Source organism: Lipotes vexillifer, unplaced genomic scaffold, assembly GCF_000442215.2.
Source record: "Lipotes vexillifer unplaced genomic scaffold, Lipotes_vexillifer_v1.1 scaffold498, whole genome shotgun sequence".
Classification (NCBI taxonomy): Eukaryota; Metazoa; Chordata; class Mammalia; order Artiodactyla; family Lipotidae; genus Lipotes; species Lipotes vexillifer.
The window spans coordinates 1,729,336-1,747,952 of record NW_006793744.1 but is presented as its reverse complement, the minus strand read 5'-3'; the positions used below and the strand labels follow the sequence as shown (position 1 = coordinate 1,747,952).

General features: G+C 41.2%; 1 protein-coding gene across 1 annotated transcript in view; it reads right to left on the bottom strand.

Annotated features, from left to right (window-relative positions):
• The window catches only part of TMEM131L (transmembrane 131 like), a 170,769-nt gene that overhangs the window by 56,826 nt on the left and 95,326 nt on the right, over positions 1-18,617 (bottom strand). The window contains exons 8-16 of the mRNA XM_007466718.1: positions 9,405-9,482; positions 9,050-9,203; positions 7,389-7,447; positions 6,973-7,081; positions 5,278-5,368; positions 4,616-4,769; positions 3,921-4,091; positions 2,534-2,603; positions 1,332-1,449 (exon numbers count right to left, since the gene is read on the bottom strand). Coding sequence (XP_007466780.1) covers positions 1,332-1,449; positions 2,534-2,603; positions 3,921-4,091; positions 4,616-4,769; positions 5,278-5,368; positions 6,973-7,081; positions 7,389-7,447; positions 9,050-9,203; positions 9,405-9,482 — 1,004 coding nt within the window. The remainder of the gene's footprint in view (positions 1-1,331; positions 1,450-2,533; positions 2,604-3,920; positions 4,092-4,615; positions 4,770-5,277; positions 5,369-6,972; positions 7,082-7,388; positions 7,448-9,049; positions 9,204-9,404; positions 9,483-18,617) is intronic.

Below are 18,617 nucleotides of genomic sequence, written 5' to 3'. Positions count from 1 at the left end.
CCAATAAAGATGTTAAAAAAAAAAAAAAATAAATGCTGGAGAGGGTGTGGAGAAAATGGAACACTCTTGCACTGTTGGTGGGAATGTAAATTGATACAGCCACTATGGAGAACAGTATGGAGGTTCCTTCGAAAACTAAAAATAGAACTACCGTATGACCCAGCAATCCCACTACTGGGCATATACCCTGAGAAAACCATAATTCAAAAAGACACATGCATCTCAATGTTCATTGCAGCACTATTTACAATAGCCAGGACATGGAAGCAACCTGAGTATCCATCGACAGATGAATGGATAAAGAAGATGTGGCACATATATATAATGGAATATGATTCAGCCATAAAAAGAAATGAAATTGAGTTATTTGTAGTGAGGTGGATGGACCTAGAGTCTGTCATACAGAGTGAAGTAAGTCAGAAAGAGAAAAACAAATACCATATGCTAACACATATATATGGAATCTAAAAAGCATAAAAAAGATTCTGAAGAACCAGGGATGGGACAGAAATAAAGACGCAGACAAAGAGAATGGATTTGAGGACGCAGGGAGGGAGAAGGGTAAGCCGGGACGAAATGAGAGAGTGGCATGGACATATATACACCACCAAAGGTAAAACAGATATCTAGTAGGAAGCAGCCGCATAGCACAGGGAGATCAGCTCGGTGCTTTGTGACCACTTAGAGGGGTGGGATATGGAGGGTGGGAGGGAGATGCAAGAGGAGGGGATATGAGGATATATGTATACATATAGCTGATTCATTTTGTTATATGGCAGAAACTAACACAACATTGTAAAGCAGTTATACTCCAATAAAGATGTTAAAAAAAAAAAAGGAAAAAGAAAAAGACAGCTATAATGGATATTTTGGCATCAACTAGGGAAATGTGAATCCAGACTGTATATATATCAGCTCATATAATTGCATCAGTGTTAAGTTTGCTGGGTACGTAACGGCAGTGTAGTTATATGTAGGAGAATGTTCTCCTTCAAAAAGAATGTCTTTCCTAATAAAGTACTGAGGGTTGAAGTATCATGATGTCTACAGCTTACTTTCAAATGACTCAGCAAAAAGAAAATGTATGTATGTGCACATAGATACAGACGTAGAGAGAGAAAAAAAGCAAAAGTGGTAAAATGTAAACAACTAGTGAGTCTAGATTAATTGGGAATATTTGAATATTTACCATACTATACTTTTCAAATCTTCTGAGGTTTGAAATTTGTCAAAATAAAAGGCTAGATGTTAAAAATTCAGTGTTGAAATTTCAGTCAAGTATTATGTCACAATGTCTCCCCAGTGCTGAACAAAGAGAGGTGAAAACATACTTGCAGACGTCACCATTTTTTAATTTCTTCCATCTTTCATACAGTGTATTTGCAAGTTCGGAATCCACATCCCAGGTAGACCAATCCAGAGAAAGGCTCCCTTCCCAGTTAGGATTTTCTACAAGTTAAATCAGATGTACTATTTAGATGTACGGAAAACACAATTCACTTAGTAAATAATGCCAAGGGCTGAGGGTTAAAACTTCTCAAACTGAGAGGACAGTAAAGTGATCAATGCCCTCCTGTCCTCGGACTGCTTTACTAAAAGTCCCTCTAACTCAATGGCAAATGATATATCAAATCAAAGAAACGTATAAAACAAAACTAAATCGAATTATGTGAAGGTAATAACATAAAAGACACATGACTCATGAATACAGTCTGAAACAAGTTAAAAATCATACTCGGACCATGTTTAACAGCTTTATTCCTAAAAGGCTAAACTGCTTCCACATAAGTGCTAGTCATCATCTAAGCCGGGTTACTAGGCAGAATGCTGATGGGCAAACAGCAACCCTCATAAGAGAGCCCAGAGCAGGGCTCAATCTAGAGAAGGTGCGTGTTTACATTTGTAAGCTGGTCTCCGGCTCACCTTGCCCTCTCTACTTATCTGTTCTGTCTTGTCTGTGCTAAAGAGCATTATCAGGGTGGAAAAGTGGGAATCTCCCAAAGGAAATCTCTGTGCTATAACACTGTCCTTAGATTACATATTTTAAAAAGTCAAAAAGCAGGAAGAAAACCAGGAACAGCTTTCACTATCAACACCCTGGCCCTCAGCCTCAGACAACAACTAGCGCTCCCTAAACGATGTTTATGCTCCTGTACTAGAGTCTTCAAATACAATTCCAAATTATTTTTTTACCAACTTCTAGTCAGCCCTTTTATAAAAGAACCAGAATCTTCCAATTGTTCCTGGCAACAAGGTTGCTATGATGATCAAATAACGTGTCTGAAAAAAATCCCTTACAAAAGTACAGGCTAAGACTTAAGGGGACTTTAATTACACAAGCACTCGGATGTTTTTGGAGGATTCTTAACAATTTCAAGTCGTTCTATTAATGATCATGCTCTTAAAGAACAGAATATGATGTAATGACGTTAATAGGACTAATTATTCCAGCTACAAATACAAATTTTTCTCACTACTTCCCACCCAACCCCAAACTAGAGTTCTACAAAAAGCCTAAGGGCAAAATACTTACCCGCTTTTGATTTTCCCATGAAATAATGCATGCCACAATGTGCTATCACTTCAAAACCCAGACTCCCTTCCTAGATTGAAAAGTAACATATGAATAACTTACAACACAACACTAAACACAAAAATCCTAATGCACTCAAATGCGTAGCAGACGTTGGCCTCCACCTCAGCGAACTTCCCTTTGACGAGAAGCCAAACTGCTAGAAAGGGGTTTCTTGGCTTCCTTTCTCCTTGAATGAGAGCTCTAACTGTCTATCACAGGCAGGGTCACTACAGTGGATTCTGTGCAATAATCAGTGCCCACAGTGACACCCCTTGGGCCAGACAGACACCAAGCTGCCTTCTGAATTCAAGATTAAATTAGTCTCAGGACATTCTTAGTAGGGTTTTTAACAAACTGTACTCTAATCCATAGTAACTCCTAAGCTACTCAGGACATTTAACTGAATGTCGCACTTCCTAGGCTTGGCAAGCACAGACCTGCTGCTTCCACACTTTCCTGCAGCCTGCCTGCTCCCTCCCAGTCATGCTTCCGATATGCATCCTTTGATGGGAAAAGGAAATTTCCAAGAAACCTCCCCTGCTCAAAATACGGATGAATGAAATTAACCTTACATTTTGTTTAGCGTAATTTTAGAAGCCCTAGCTTTAAGCTTTTAGCTAAACATGAGGCACTTCTATCTATGAAACACCAATGCTAGTAAGTGAGAAAAATCATAAAGATGGTTGCATGAATGTCTCATAGTAAAAAATTAGAACCCAGCATTATACAGAAGAGCTTGGATCAAAAAGAAGCAATAACAGTAACTAAATGAAAAGAAATAAACATTAAGAAAAAATGAGGCATGTTTAAGATAAGATCTAAATTAAATACAATTTACCCAGATTTTAGAAAGCATTTTCTTAATTGTGAACCCTTTCAGACTTTAGATTTGGCCCACTAAGGAAATTCAAGGATTATGAGCAGCTGGGAGCCAGTTACCAGAGGTCTAAATAAAACATTTAACGATTTAGTTTATTTGAAGTCATTGCAAGTATGTACTAAAAGCTCAACTGTGTTTGCTACAGCAAGCACATACATATTCCTTGCTCCATACATTTTGGAAATAAGTGAAAATGAGATCTATCGACCTGTAATGCCTTATTTCATTTGAAAATTACCTCATATCACTTTATGAGAAATAGAAACTCTTTTCAAATAAAGATTTCTGTACCTGAACAATTTATCATCTAAGACTGGCCTGGTAATATCCTTCAATTTCTTAGGCAGCCTTAAAAAACATGAGCTCAACTCGGTCAATAAAGTCCAAGCACCGTAAGATAAGTTAATAAAAAGAAATGATAATTACTACAAAAATTATAACACATATGTACTGTGTAAACAATACCTTGGTCGGTGCCAAGTAAATCTGTAGAGGTACCGCAAAAACAGCACCTACGTTTGTAGTCAAAAATACACGGGTGAATAGATTTATGGCAAAGTCTTTAACGGCAAGTTTCAAAGAAAATATTTTCCAACAGCCTGGAGGTAGAAATAAAGGGCCAGTGAAATTCAGAATCTAAAAAGAAAAGAAGTAAGAGAAATTACTTTCCTAACTAACGCTAATTATGATTAAAATCATTATAATGTGTGATACTAAAGTTTTTCTATACTTCGAAAAATACAATTTTACTCAGTTATTTCCAGGTCCAATATTGAAATATTTTTATATAAATGATAGGTTTCACTTAATATTTAGCATGCAACTGTTTTTAAATTTCACAAAAGTAATCTTGAAATGTTCATAGGCAGTATTTTACAAAAACCTAGTATTGTATCATGAACCAGGCTTCTTTTTACTAAATATAATCTTTTTAAAATTATAATTTATAATATTTTTAAATAATGGTAACAGCAAATATCTCTAAAAGATGTATCCTGGTCCCTTTGAGCTCCTTGAACAATAGTTTGAAAAAAATAAAGAGAGCCTAAAGCTTTAAAATTCATAAGTGAAAGTAAGATTTTGTAAATATCAGTTTCATAGTATTTGACACTAAACAAATCTTAAAATAGGCTAAACTTGGATAAAAATACCATGTGTACCTTTAAAACACGCTTGGTCTCCTTGGAAACAAACACATCATTCAATACAACACCATGGTCAAAATGGTTGAGGTACCACATTGACCAAAGCCCCGATGTGTTCTCGTGAGTCTCTATGTGAAACTGGGTGGCAGAAGAGTCCATTCGAAAATACCTGTGAACACAGGACATGCATGCCATCAGCCCTGTGCGTACAACAGCTGTTAGCGTGCGAATGAGCTTCTAACTGCAAAAATGGTAGCCGCATAAAATGTCAGAGAACAAATGTAAGTACTGGCAAGGACCAGACAAGTTGCCTTCTTCATCCTGCCCACGAGTGGAGCATCTGAAGGCCAGAGGGTGCAATGGAGCCAGGACCAGGATGGCTCACAGAGGCCACCAGGCAAAACCAGGACCCGAATGCAACTCAGAAACTGTGCAGGAGTACTTCTTCCTTCTCCCACATGTGGCCGCCTGGCCTGGATCTGATCCACAACCTCTGTCATTCAGCTTCTCCCCTCCCATCCTGCAAACCACCTTTCACTTCCTACTAGCAGTGCTAAGGTAGGGAAGGCAAGTCCAGAGAGAGAATCATGCAAGTCTCCGTTATATTTTTAAATCATCTCTAGACGGAGGGGGTGGAGGGGAACCACTCAATACCAGAGAAAGCGAAATTCACCCACCCTTGAGCCACAGGAGAGGAGAGGCACGCTTTTAGTGTCGGAGTGTTTTTTTTCTTCCTGTCTTCTCTCATCCCACTGTCACAGGATGGAGCTGTTTTGAGGTAGGAGGAAATAAATGTGAAGTATCAGTATCTTTTCTTTCATTATGCCCAAATGAAAACAAGATAAATGTTTTATTTGTAACGTTTTAGTTCCTTCACTCTTCTGGCTCCAATAAAATCCTTTCTTGAACACTATCTTTCCGCTTTCCTGGCTGGGTGCCCAGGAAGTTACCCAGAACGTGGTGTCTACCTACCCACCCCTCTTTCCTAAAGCAACCTCTCATTTCTTCTTTGACGGAGGGAGAAGAGAGTCTACGCTTTGTGGCTCTCCTTTTACAAAGATCTTAAGTAAGAGGCAAGTCCTTAGGTCTGCAGAGATGACGAAAGTGAACAGTGAAAGGCGTGTGTGGAGGCGTGAGTGAGAAAGGAGCAGCTCAACCTGAGAGCACGGCGGAGATCACAGCCAAAGTGGGCCCGTGCTGCAAAACACTGCTGAGGTATCAAATCACTTTCAAGCATTCCTTGGGCCATGGCAGAACATCAAAACACTGGTACTGAATTCTTAACTCTGATACTAATACCCAACTCTTTTTTGTCTTTTAGCTATATATATGGTTCCCCCCAAACTTCAAACACTAACAAAAAGATGTGAAAATAAAAGTCTACCTTTCCCCCGACTTCCCCATTACCTTAGACAAAGGAAACAACTGCCAGCAGACTCCCAAGCATCCTTCCAGGTGCTCTAACATATACAAATACACAGACACCCTTAGAAGAACGACACTGCTGATACTGCACGCCCATGTATGCTTCTTAACACCTGCAGACGCTAGCCCCCCCGGCCCCGGAGATGAACTACAATTCTCTGTCAGTGGAGGCTTATACTGTTCTACTGCCGCAAACAATGCATATTCCTGTATTACAGTTTTGAACATCTAGAGCGTATCTCCAGATAACCTTCTAGAAGTAGAATTAAGGATCAGAGAGCACATAGGCACATCTTCAATTTTCACAGAGACTGCCAATTTTCCCTCCCAGAAAGGCTGTATCAATTTATACCCATGTCAAAAATATGAGTTTTTTTCTTCCTAATCATTACCAAGACAGAATATTAACATTCTGTTTGATCTTCATAGATCTAAGTCATAAATTATACCTCACGTATTGCTTTAAGTTAACATTTCTTTCAGTGTAAGTGAGGTGGTGCTTGTTTTCTTATGTTTAAAATGCATTTCTTTACAGAAATCTTTTGAACTATAAATAAGTCCCTAAAGATAGGATTGGGTTTATACTCACTAGACATTCTGCATTGATTTCTACACAGAGAAACAAACCTGGGGCAGCTCAACCTCTCTGTGAAAGCAGTATGTCCATCAGACTCATATACAACCTGGTCTTTCAAATCGCCAACTGAATTACGATCTATAAACTCAAAATCCTGCACATGGGGCAGAATAAAAGCAGCATCACCATCACTTCTTCCATCACGCTACCTCTTATAACTGTTAAGTCTGTGGGATTGAAACCGAGCCCGTTCACTTCCTAAAGCCTTGCCTACACTGTAGTTGTGAGTCATTTCACAGAAAGAACTGCAGGCATAACAACTGGATAATGAAAATAAAAAGACAATCTCCAATATTTTTAAAATCCGTACCTTTGCAAGTAAAAGAGGCAATTTTTGTAAAGTTTGTTGTGGAAGTAGGTAGGAGTACTGGCTCAAACTGCAGAGACAGGGCATCTCTCTGTGAGAAATGATGTACATCCTGTAACAAAAAACAATCCACAGTACTGCTCTTAGCTGGAGAAGACTGATCCAGTTTGAATCAACCCTGTTAAAATGACTAAGTAGCTCAGACTGGCATACAGAACAACTGCTCAGCAGATGTGCCTGTAATGGTACGAAGGGGTGCTGACAACCTTCATCCAAATATGGGCTTGGGCAAGGGAGAATGTGTTTAAATGAAAGCAAAAGATAATAGAGACAAGTATTTTCTCAAAAATCCTCATGTTCTACAATTAAATACACACTTGTAAGTTTAAACTACACTTTACGAAAGTATTTACAATTACCTGTATCCATATAAGGCTGTTTCCTGAATGTAATATATACATATTCACTGCCGAATCACCTGTCCAAAAGAATCAGAGCAATGAGATTAAAAGAAAGGGCCATCTCATCCTCACACCTTAATATAGTAGTTAAAATATCACATTACACATTTCTATAAAAAAATGTAACTCACTTTTCAACACTAAAATTGAAGTGAGGAGGTATTTTCTGTTGATTAAGTCACAAGAAAAAGGACCTTGGCAAAAAGATTGACCTGTCAACACAGGCTCTCTAAATGATGAACTACCAGTAGAAAAAGTCTCAGTTTAGGGTCACAGTACTACCCCCCTGGATGAAACTAACCAACTGGACAGCTTCAAATAACGTTAAAGTCTCCTATTGATTAGACAGCCCCTCATTTCCTTATTTGACAACCACACTTGGGAAAAATGAAACCCTGGATCTCAAAATGCAGGCTTCCCTTTAATCCTCACCAACAGAAGTGCTCCCCATGGGACAGGAGTCTTCTCTACACTGATGTCTACCTGGCCATTCTGGGAATCACCAGAAACTATGAACCCAAGGACAGGAAAGCTCTCCTGCTGACCCATGTCTACTACAGCCAATTCTGAGGACTGGAAAGTAAACAATGTTTGACCAACAATTAATACTGCCAACTTTAAACTATATTTTGGTACCATTTCTTTCTCTGAATGTGTATAGGTGTGTACATACACACACACTCTCACTTACCAGAACAGTCTTGATAACCAATGGATAAGAGCAAACCCTACATGATAAATCACATGGATCATATGTGTCTCCTACAAAATCTCTTAGAAACTTAAACTGATAAACTAGGTTATTTTTGGTAAGTAGGACACACAATTTCAAAGATAAAGTTCATAGAAATGAACACTGAAACTCACACTACTCTTACTGATCAGGCATCCAGAATAAGCAGCAGACAACCAACTATTAAAAATATAAACAGCATGATTTGGTCAACTGAGCTTCTGCAAATCAGTAAAACAGAAACAAGAGACACAAAACTTCAAATACTTCGTGAATATTTATATTAGATTGTCGTGCCCATTTAATTAGTTTACTATCTTCAGAACGCCAAGAAAAATTCTTCCCAGGTAAACACAGAATGGTTTGCCGTTGCCACTTAATTTATTATTTATTTATTTGTTTGTTTATTTATTTTGTTGCTGCACGCGGGCTTTCTCTAGTTGCGGTTAGTGGGGGCTACTCTTAGTTGCGGTGCACGGGCTTCTTACTGCGGTGGCTTCTCTTGTTGCAAAGCATGGGCTCTAGGTGCACGGGCTTCAGTAGGTGTGACACGCGGGCTCAGCCTGTGGCACACAGGCTTAGTTGCTCCGCGGCATGTGGGATCTTCCCGGACCAGGGCTCAAACCCGTGTCCCCTGCACTGGCAGGCAGATTCTTAACCACTGCGCCACCAGGGAAGTCATTGCCACTTAATTTACCCCAAAATAGTACAGCCTAACTAGCAGGTGCAGATTGAGAACGAGTTACTACTGCACTGTGCTAATAATGAAAGCAAAGCCTCTCTGTCTTGGATTGCAATGATACGATCTATAAGTAAATGATATAGAATGATGACACAGGTTAATCAAAATATGTTGTAACAGAAAAGTTTAAAGATTCCACCTTACCTGAGGTCTCAGATTTATCTGTAGCTACGTAAATAATAGAGAGATGATCTAACAAATCTTGTGTGTTTTCTTCAAATTCTTTCGAGGCGTTTTCCATTGTTACAATTATGCTCATTTGTAGCCGTAAAACATCGTCTGATTCCACATAGCAACTCTGAGATCGGAGGGATGGAGAAAAAGGAAAAACTCAAAAATATCATCTGAATTTTTTTCGTTTTGAACTTCACAGGGAAAAAAAGCACTTAAGGTAAGGGCATGTGCATTTCTGAGAACAGAACATGCTGTTTTATTTTTTATTTCTAAGCAAAGAGGCAGGAAGGAAGGCAGGAAGAAAACACTAAATTTTTTATTTTACCTTTAGTTGCTGACACACTTTATTATGTAAACTGCATTCCAGTTGCACTTGCAAGAGGCTAGTGTTAGTGGTTTCTGCCTAAAAGCAGAAAAAAGGGGAGAAAGAAATTAAAAGGAAGCAAAAGGCACAATCTACTGTTAATAATAAACAATCTATCATTTATACAGAAAGGACATTTCTTCATTCATTCACCATATATTTGAACGTCTGCTAAATGCTAGGTAAAATTCAATTTACTGGAAATACAATAGTGAATAAAATAGAGAAAAATCTTTTCTGTCACTGAGCTTACATCTAATGGAAATCATAAGCTCTCCCTTGGGCAACATGAAAATTCCTATTATGGCAATAAGCAGATAAATATGTTCTAAATATACACAGGAACACTGTAGTTTGGCATTTCTTATACTTTTCAAACATTTTGTTCCCACGTAGGAGTCTGCTCTTATTTTAAAGTAGGTTCACCCAGTAAGAGCCAATCAACGGTTCTGATGTCTGCTTCCCATCTGCAGAGTGAGCTTAGACACTATGAGAAAACCACAGGAGATGCCCAAAATTCAACCGGCTATCATTTTTCACGTGTGGAAGAGACGTGGATGGAAGAGACAAAAGTATTTGAAAAGACTGCAGAATTTCATAAAGTTCCAAGATCTTAACAGCCACATGGGATGATATCGACATATGGTGAAGACAAAGAAATGCAAAGTCAATCCAGGGATACAGCCATTTGGGTGGGAGGGTGGGGGCAGCAGACGGCGAATACACAGAAAAGTCAGATAGTGCAGCATGTGAGTCTAAAGGATCTCCGCTGTGAGATTTCCCCTTCTGTTCAGTGTGACGTGTCTCGCATAGTGGTTATAAACAAGACACTTGGCTTGGCAGTCACAGTCGGAACACCCGAAAATCTCAGCAAGGTAAGAAGGCATCCCCCAAATCCTCGGCTGACTTTCGTTTTACGTGGAATCACCACAATTACATTTAATTTGTTAGATTTGTAAGAACTACCTAAGTACATTATATAAAAACGCATGTTTAACCACTTCAACTGTCATTCAGCAATTAATGTACAAAACAAGAACAAAATACAGTTGATCCTCTGTTCCATGGATGCAGACCGGAAGGAACTTGAGCCTCATTGGAGTGTGGTATCTGAGGGGGGTCCTGGACCCATTCACCCACAGATGCCGAGGGACCAGAGCACATTACTTTTTTTTTTTTTTTCCACATTACATTTTAAAGTGTAGTAAAAAATAGTTAGGGGGTTTAACCAAGCTTGTAAATAGGACCAAACATTAACCAAAGGCTCTTTTAAAAAGTAATTGCGGGTTTCCCTGGTGGCGCAGTGGATAAGAATCTGCCTGCCAATGCAGAGGACACAGGTTCGATCCCTGGTCCGGGAAGATCCCACATGCCATGGAGCAACTAAGCCCGTGTGCCACAACTACTGAGGCTGCGTGCCACAGCTACTAAAGCCTGCACACCTAGAGCCTGTGCTCTGCAATAAGAGGAGCGCGTGCAGCAACAGAGTAGCCCCTGATCTCCACAACTAGAGAAAGCCCGTGTGCAGCAACAAAGACCCAACACAGCCATAAATAAATAAATAAATAATTTTTTTTTTTTAAAGAAACGTTTAAAAAAAAAAGTAATTGCTAGTATCAGCTACACTTAGGGTAATACCACCTGTAAACTGAACCTCAAATCTTAAAGAGCTAGATCTTCAAATATGTTTTTCTGTGAGCAAGTCCCACATCAAAGACATACACAAAGAAAGCCCACTACTCCCTGAAGCTGCGTTAATCAAAGTTAAAGTGACCCCCTTGTATCCAAATCTGATAGAAACCTCTTTGGCCCAACACTTCTCCGCCATGTCGCCTTCTCTCGGTGTTCCTCCGTCCTCTTAGGCTCCTGCTTCGCTGGCTGTTCCTCCTCAGGCACCAGCTGTTAGTCACTCCAGATTCCACCTCAGCCCCCTTCCCTCTCTCCCTCGGGGGTCTGCGACACGCTGAAGCCCTCCACATTCATCTCAGCAGCGCAGGCCTCTCCGCACACCCACACAGGGAACCAGCGGCTGGGCGCCCCTCTGAATCCTCACCCATGCCCAGAGAGCCAGGTCCTTGCTGTGAGTCTCATTACTCATAAAGTGGTTTAAGCCAGAAACCTGGAAACCAACTTCACTTCGCCTCCCTCACTCAGCTCCAGCAAACAGACCCAGACCCCAGGTTTGCTGACTGGACTTCACTTCCCTTTATTCCTAACAAACACCTGAAGGATCAGGGGTCAACTCGCTGTGCCGGTAGGCCAAATCCAGCCTACCAACAATTTAACTATAGGTCTTAACCTGACAAGGCAATTTTCTTGCCTAAAATATTCCTTCACATGTTGAAATTATGTTAAAGTTCAAAATTATGACTTTGAACATGATTAAAAATCCTATCTGCAGTGATTTGATGTGATTTGAAGCCCAATATTTTGTCATTCTTGGTGACAAATTTATAATTTACCATGAATGAATTTATAATTTACCATGTTAAGTAAGATTCTCCTGTTAGCTGAAAACATAACAAAAATAAACTACAACATTGTTTCGTTTGCTGTACAACATATTTCAGACTCCCACCAGGGGGAGCTCCTACACCTCCAAACTGCCCTTGAAGCATGCTGATTTTTCTCAAAGAGAAATTTAAATGTTCATGTCTTTCTCTCCCAAAAGAACAAAAGTATTGCAATCTTGACTTAAAATCAGAACCTATAACCAAAACATGAGCCACCTGGGGCAACCACAGGCACGCTGGGATTACAAATTACCTCTGAAAGTACCCCAGCTGTTTTGACATTTGTTTTGACCCCTTACGCAGAAGAGTGCCTGGGCAGATTATAAAAGAAAAACAAACAAAAACCTACTTCTCTACTTTTGAAACCTCCCACATTATTTTAATAAATTAATTCCTAAATTTGACAGCTAAAAGAAACAATAATTCCTTAGTAGTTTTTTTTTAAGTTTTTTTTTTTTTTTTTGATGTGGACCATTTTTAAAGTCTTTATTGAATTTGTTACAATATTGCTTCTGTTCCCTGAGGCATGGGATCCCAGCTCCTTGATCAGGGATCGAACCTGTACCTCCTGCATTGGGAAGTGAAGTCTCAACCACTGGACCGCCAGGGAAGTCCCCTAAGTAGTTTTCACATAAGTGTATGATACTATTTTAGAAGATGGGAAAAGATGTGGTTTGGAGGGGTTAAATGACTTATCAAAGGTCCAAAGGTTAGTTAGTAGAAAAACAGAAAAAAAAAAGCAGGTCTTTTAACATAAGTTATCAGTATTTTTTCCAAGTAAATCTGAACAGGCCAAGTCTATTTCTCCTAGGTACTTAAAAGCCTAAAAATTCTTCAGCATGAAAATATGTCATAGAAAACCATACCAGGAGATAATGTAACAGTCCAGAAAATAGCCCTGTTAAGACTTCTTTTGTATGGCATGTATTTTGTGGAGAAGAAGTATGAATTTAGGGAATGGGATGAAAGAGAAAAAAAATCACCTTCCTCTACTTGCTAAAAAATTGGTCTTTGTGTACCAGGCCAGGGGCAGAGTGTGATTCTGGGGGTCTGTGTGCAATTAAACAGGAAAGAAAATGATAGACAAAGTTCTAAGTCATTTGAGATGACTTTCACTAACAAGAGTAAACCATAACCTGACAAGAGTATATGAGAGTCTATAATGCATTAATCCAGAGAGAATGATCAACAGATTTGAAATTATGATGTTCCCAGTACTGATCACATATGAAAACCGTTCATTTCAGGAACATAATGTATGAAATATAAAAAAATTACTTAGATATATCCCAACCTGAGATTTCTCCTTCTCATTTTTCTTCCCTTTCACAATTCTGAATGCTAAATTGTAGAGGCGCTTACAAAGGTTAAGTCTCTTATACCCACGTGTGTCTCAGTTAGGAACACAGAGCCCACATAAGCCATGTGACCATTCCAGCCAGTGGCCCACACATATGGTGCTACGTACAATACACTCTATACAGCAAATCATTTTGTATAAAATGAGTGCTTTCCTGGGTCCCTTCTACACAACACTCACACTCTTTAACTGAACTCCTAATTTAGTGTCTCCTGCATAACAGACAGGCTCAGCTGAGTTCAGTTGCTTCACCCTAATATTAGTTGTGTTTCAGCCCTCACAACTACCACTAACCTTCTGGTTCTCAGATCTGTAACCACTGAAACAATATCGGACCTACTCACGAAAATATTTGTAAAACCCTAAGAACTGGCTGAAATGAGTTGTTTTTATTTGTCTTAAGGAGAAAAGGGTTGAATATTAGCCATGAAAAGGAACAAAATTGGGTCACTTGTAGACATATGGATGGACCTATATAGTCTGTCATACAAAGTGAGGTGAGCCAGAAAGAGAAAAACAAGTATCGTATATTAATGCATATATGTGGAATCTAGAAAAATGGTACAGATGAACCTATTTCCAGGGCAGGAATAGAGATGTAGACATAGAGAATGGACATGTGGACACAGTGGGGGAAGAGGAGGGTGGGGTGAATTGGGAGATTAGGACAGACATACATACACTACCATGCATAAAATAGATAGCTAGTGGGAACAAGCTATAAAGCACAGGAAGCTCAGCTCAGTGCTCTGTGACGACCTAGACAGGTGGGATGGGGGGTGGGGTGGGAGGGAGGTCCACGGGGGAGGAGATATATGTACAATGAAGCTGATTCACTTCATTGTACAGCAGAAACTAACACAACATTGTAAAGCAGTTAGACTCCAGTTAAAAAAAAAAGTGAATAGTACCTGGTCAGAGCAACAGATTTCTTTTCAATATATAATTTAATATTAGACATAAATAAAAATCAATTTTACCATTAAAGAAAAGCACATGTATCACATTTTTCCTTATCCACATTTTTTTAAAAAGGCAGTGTGGCCAAGTGGCTTTGCAGTCAACATGGACTCAAGATGAAACCTTGGGGATAATCCCTACCTTTTCCAAAACTCAGCTTCCTCTTGTATAAAACAGTTAATGGACTCATAGCCATGCTACCAGCATTAAATGTGATACATATGCCAATCACAGTGCATGAAGCAGGCCCTCAAAAGGGAGCATTTGCTTTTTCATTCACAATTCGTGCATTCATTTAGTAAAATTCTACAACAAATCACTTAAATGCTTCTAGGAAGCATTTTCCCCACATCAAAGTTGTTAGAAGGGAAACTCCGCTTCCCCAGTCCTTTGGTTTCCAAGAGAAAGGATTTTTTGTCTTAAACGTTTCAAATTCTTCTTGTCTTATTTCATAAATGGTTCAGAACCCAAGAAAAGAGAGAAGGGTCATTTACTGCACACCATCTCCCACCCCCCTGAAATGTGCCAAAAACCATTAAAGACAAAACACAATGTGGAGAACAAGTTAACACTGAAATATTAATACTTTTGGTCGGACCAAGTGGCAGTGGCCTGCATTGTGCAATACCCTGGACTTTTACACTTTGGCAGCTGGCCCTTAATGACCACAACCTGGGCTGGCAGTTCCAGGACAGCCATGTGGGATTTCCACCTTGGTAGGTCATGCAGCATACAGAAGTGCAATCCAAAGACAAGCAGCTATTTTTATACAGTTGGCTGCCGCTGGGCCTTAAGCAAATGGCAAGTGAGCCCTGAAGGCCTGGCTCAGCCCTTGAGCTTGGACCCACACTCGGCCCAAGTTCAGGCTCTGGGATGCAGGCTGCTGTGGCTTGCCCTTGAGCAACACAGCACGGCTTTGACCTAAGTAAGCATGGCACAAACAAGGATGTGAAAGAAAGGGTGCTGCAGTGGAAAACAGTACAGTGGTCCCTCAAAAATTTAAACACAGAATTACAATATCCAGCAGTTCCGCTTCTGGGTTTACACCCAAAAGTGACAGGAGGGGGCTTCCCTGGTGGCGCAGTGGTTGGGAGTCCGCCTGCCGATGCAGGGGACATGGGTTCGTGCCCCGGTCCAGGAGGATCCCACATGCCGCGGAGCGGCTGGGCCTGTGAGCCCTGCGTGTCCGGAGCCTGTGCTCCGCAACGGGAGAGGCCACAACAGTGAGAGGCCCACATACCGCAAAAAAAAAAAAAAAAAAAAAAAAAAGTGACAGGAGGGGCTTGAACAGGTATTTGTACACCTATATTCACAGCAGCATTACACACAGTAGCCAAATGGAAACATCCCGAAATCCACCAATGGATGAATGAATAAACAAAACACGAGATATATATACAGTGGAATATTATTTAGCCTTAAAAAGGAAGGGAGGACTTCCCTGGTGGTGCAGTGGTTAAGAACCCGCCTGCCAATGCAGGGGACAGGGGTTCGAGCCCTGGTCTGGGAAGATTCCACATGCTGCGGAGCAACTAAGCCCGTGCGCCACAACTACTGAGCCTGCGCTCTAGAGCCCACGAGCCACAACTACTGAGCCCGCGTGCCACAACTACTGAAGTCCGCGCATCTAGAGCCCGTGCTCCACAACAAGAGAAGCCACCACAATCAGAAGCCCGTGCACCGCAACAAAGAGTAGCCCACACTCTCCGTAACTAGAGAAAAGCCCACGCGCAGCAATGAAAACCCAATGCAGCCAAAAATAAATTAATTAATTGATTTTTTTTTCAAAAAAGGGAAAGGAAGGGAATTCTGATACCTGCTACAACATGGAGGAACCTTGAAGACACTGAGCTAAGTGAAATACGTCGGTCACGAAAGGACAAATACTGTATGAGTCCATGTACGAGGGGACCCAGAATATTCATACAGACAGAAAGTAGAATAATGTTTATTAAGGGCTGAGAGGAGGGGATAATGAGGAATCACTGCTTAACGGCGGACAGAGTTTCAGTTTGGGCAGACAAAAAAGTTCTGGAAGTGGACGGCGGTCATGGCTGCATAGCACTGTGAGTATAATTAATGCCACTGAACTGTACACTTTAAAACGGTTAAAATGGTAAATTCTGTGTTATGCACATTTTACCGCAAGACAAGAAAAGCGAAAGGGCAGGGGAAGGAAAAACAAAACCAAACCAGAATGGTGTCCCAGTCAGGGCTCTCCTCAAAATAGAGAGAAGCTTCCAGAATACTATGGGTGCTTCTACAGCCCGATCTTGAAGAAACGGTGCTGGGTCCAACTCCAGGCAAGCGGTATCGACACACTGCTCCAAATTCTGTTCCTTTTTATGCCTTATCTTTATGGATACGAGTCGGAACTGTGAGAAGGTTTATTTTAAATTCATGTGGTTGGTCCACAGACTCAAGAGTTCCCCTCCAACTCCCTGGCCCTACAGCCATTAATCACCTAAATGCTAACCGCTGCTTCAGATTTTCAAGATCCAAAGTGGAAGATACATAGATGGGGGCAAATTTTATAAATAAAGAAGCAATAAGGATAATCTTATTAAAAAGATATGCTGTCATCTTGGGTTGAGTCAGAAAAGCAATTTGACAAAATTACTGCATGCACGAAGAAGGCAACCACGAAGGGCTGTCTTTGGAACGATTAGGCTCATTCTGGAAATCAGAAAGGTGCTAGAAGCTTAGAGAAACACTCTCTCATCTTCCTATCAGGACAAGAGGAACAAAAACAAAACAACAAAAATAAGCAACGCAGGTTGATGAAACAGGAGGGAGAGAGGACCACCCTTTGGAGAAAGGTTGACATCTTGGGGAATAACTGGACAGAGCTGCAACAGAAAAGGAGACCTTGACACCCGGTTCAACAGACAGAGACAGGGACAGCCTGGAGTCTAACTCAAGTGAGGGAACAATATCTTTGTGCTTGTTTGAGCCTTTAAAAAAAACAAACAAACAAACAAACCTCTAATAAAGGAAGACAAGCGAGATCTCAGAGGACTGGAATTGCTCCTCCTAAAGGAACCAGGATTCAGTTGTAGGAACTGTGGAGAAACACACTTCTAAAGCCAGGTACAAAACCCACAGTGAGAGCAACTGAGGACCTACCCGCATCTCCAAAGACTGACACAGCTCTACCAAGGGTTACACAAACTCTGGACAGGCTGTGAGGGGTGGGGGTGGCGGTGGAGATCGGAGATCAGACGAAGATGCTCAGAGCACAGCAGGTGAAGGGACTGTCACTGCCTGTGCCCTGAGGGAACACACTTGCAAAGTTTATGGAATTAGGACTCAGTCTAAGAGAAGGCACAGCATCGAAGAAACCTACTAAAGGGGAACCAGGGAGAACAAGACAGACTGATGCCAGCCCTAAATTAGATGCTGGTCTATTGGGAGAGCATCTCCGATGTAAGAGCACCCAATGCAGGGAATAGAAGAAGATTCGGCAGGCCCAGAACTTAGCAAACTGTATCTCTCTTGCCTTGGGAGAAATCACAAGAAAATATCTAGAGGAACACCTAGAGGAAAAAATAGATTTAGGCCAAAAAGGAAAGAAAAAGGTTAAAAGAAAAAGAAAAAGAAAAAGGAATGCATCAATTCCAGCAAACAGCAGTAGCTTACAAGCATTAGGGAAAAAGAGACCAGCAAAAGCAGCTGGTTAAACAGCAAGAAACTCATCTAAGCCTCCCTGACAGGAAAAGGGGACAGGAAGAGACCAGCACATCCTGCAGGCAGAACACAGCCTAGAGACAAAGAAGGACACACGCACAAGCTGGAGGAGACAGCGCGGGGCTCGGGGGCCAGGAGCTACCCGCACTGGGCCCCAAGCTCCCCGAGTGTCAACAGCAGTTCCCCGCCAGGAATCTGCTGCGAACAAGCTCCACTTGAAACAAGCCGGATGAAAAGGGAAAAACCTTCCCAAAGAAGCAGGTTCCAGAAGCCTCTATAAGCTCCTGGTAAGAGGCAATGGAAACCACACCACAAACAGGTCTCAAAGTCCCCACCCACAGATGCTCCATCCCTTAATAGAGCGGGGACACCACTCAGCACAGGAGTGCCGGAAACAAGGGCTCCCTGCAAAAAGGAGAGGACAGACACGCCTGGTGACTGGATTGCACCACTGCAAGGCTCTGACTCTGAGCACAGACACGAGAATCTGAGCATCTCGGTGTCACTTCCAAAGAGAGGAGGTGGCTCCTCCCCAAACTCACCTCCAGACAGACAACCTCTGCCCACAGAGTTTAAGGGCGCAGGTCTTGGCCTCAGAACAACTGGCATGGGCTTCCCTGGTGGCGCAGTGCTTGAGAGTCCGCCTGCCGATGC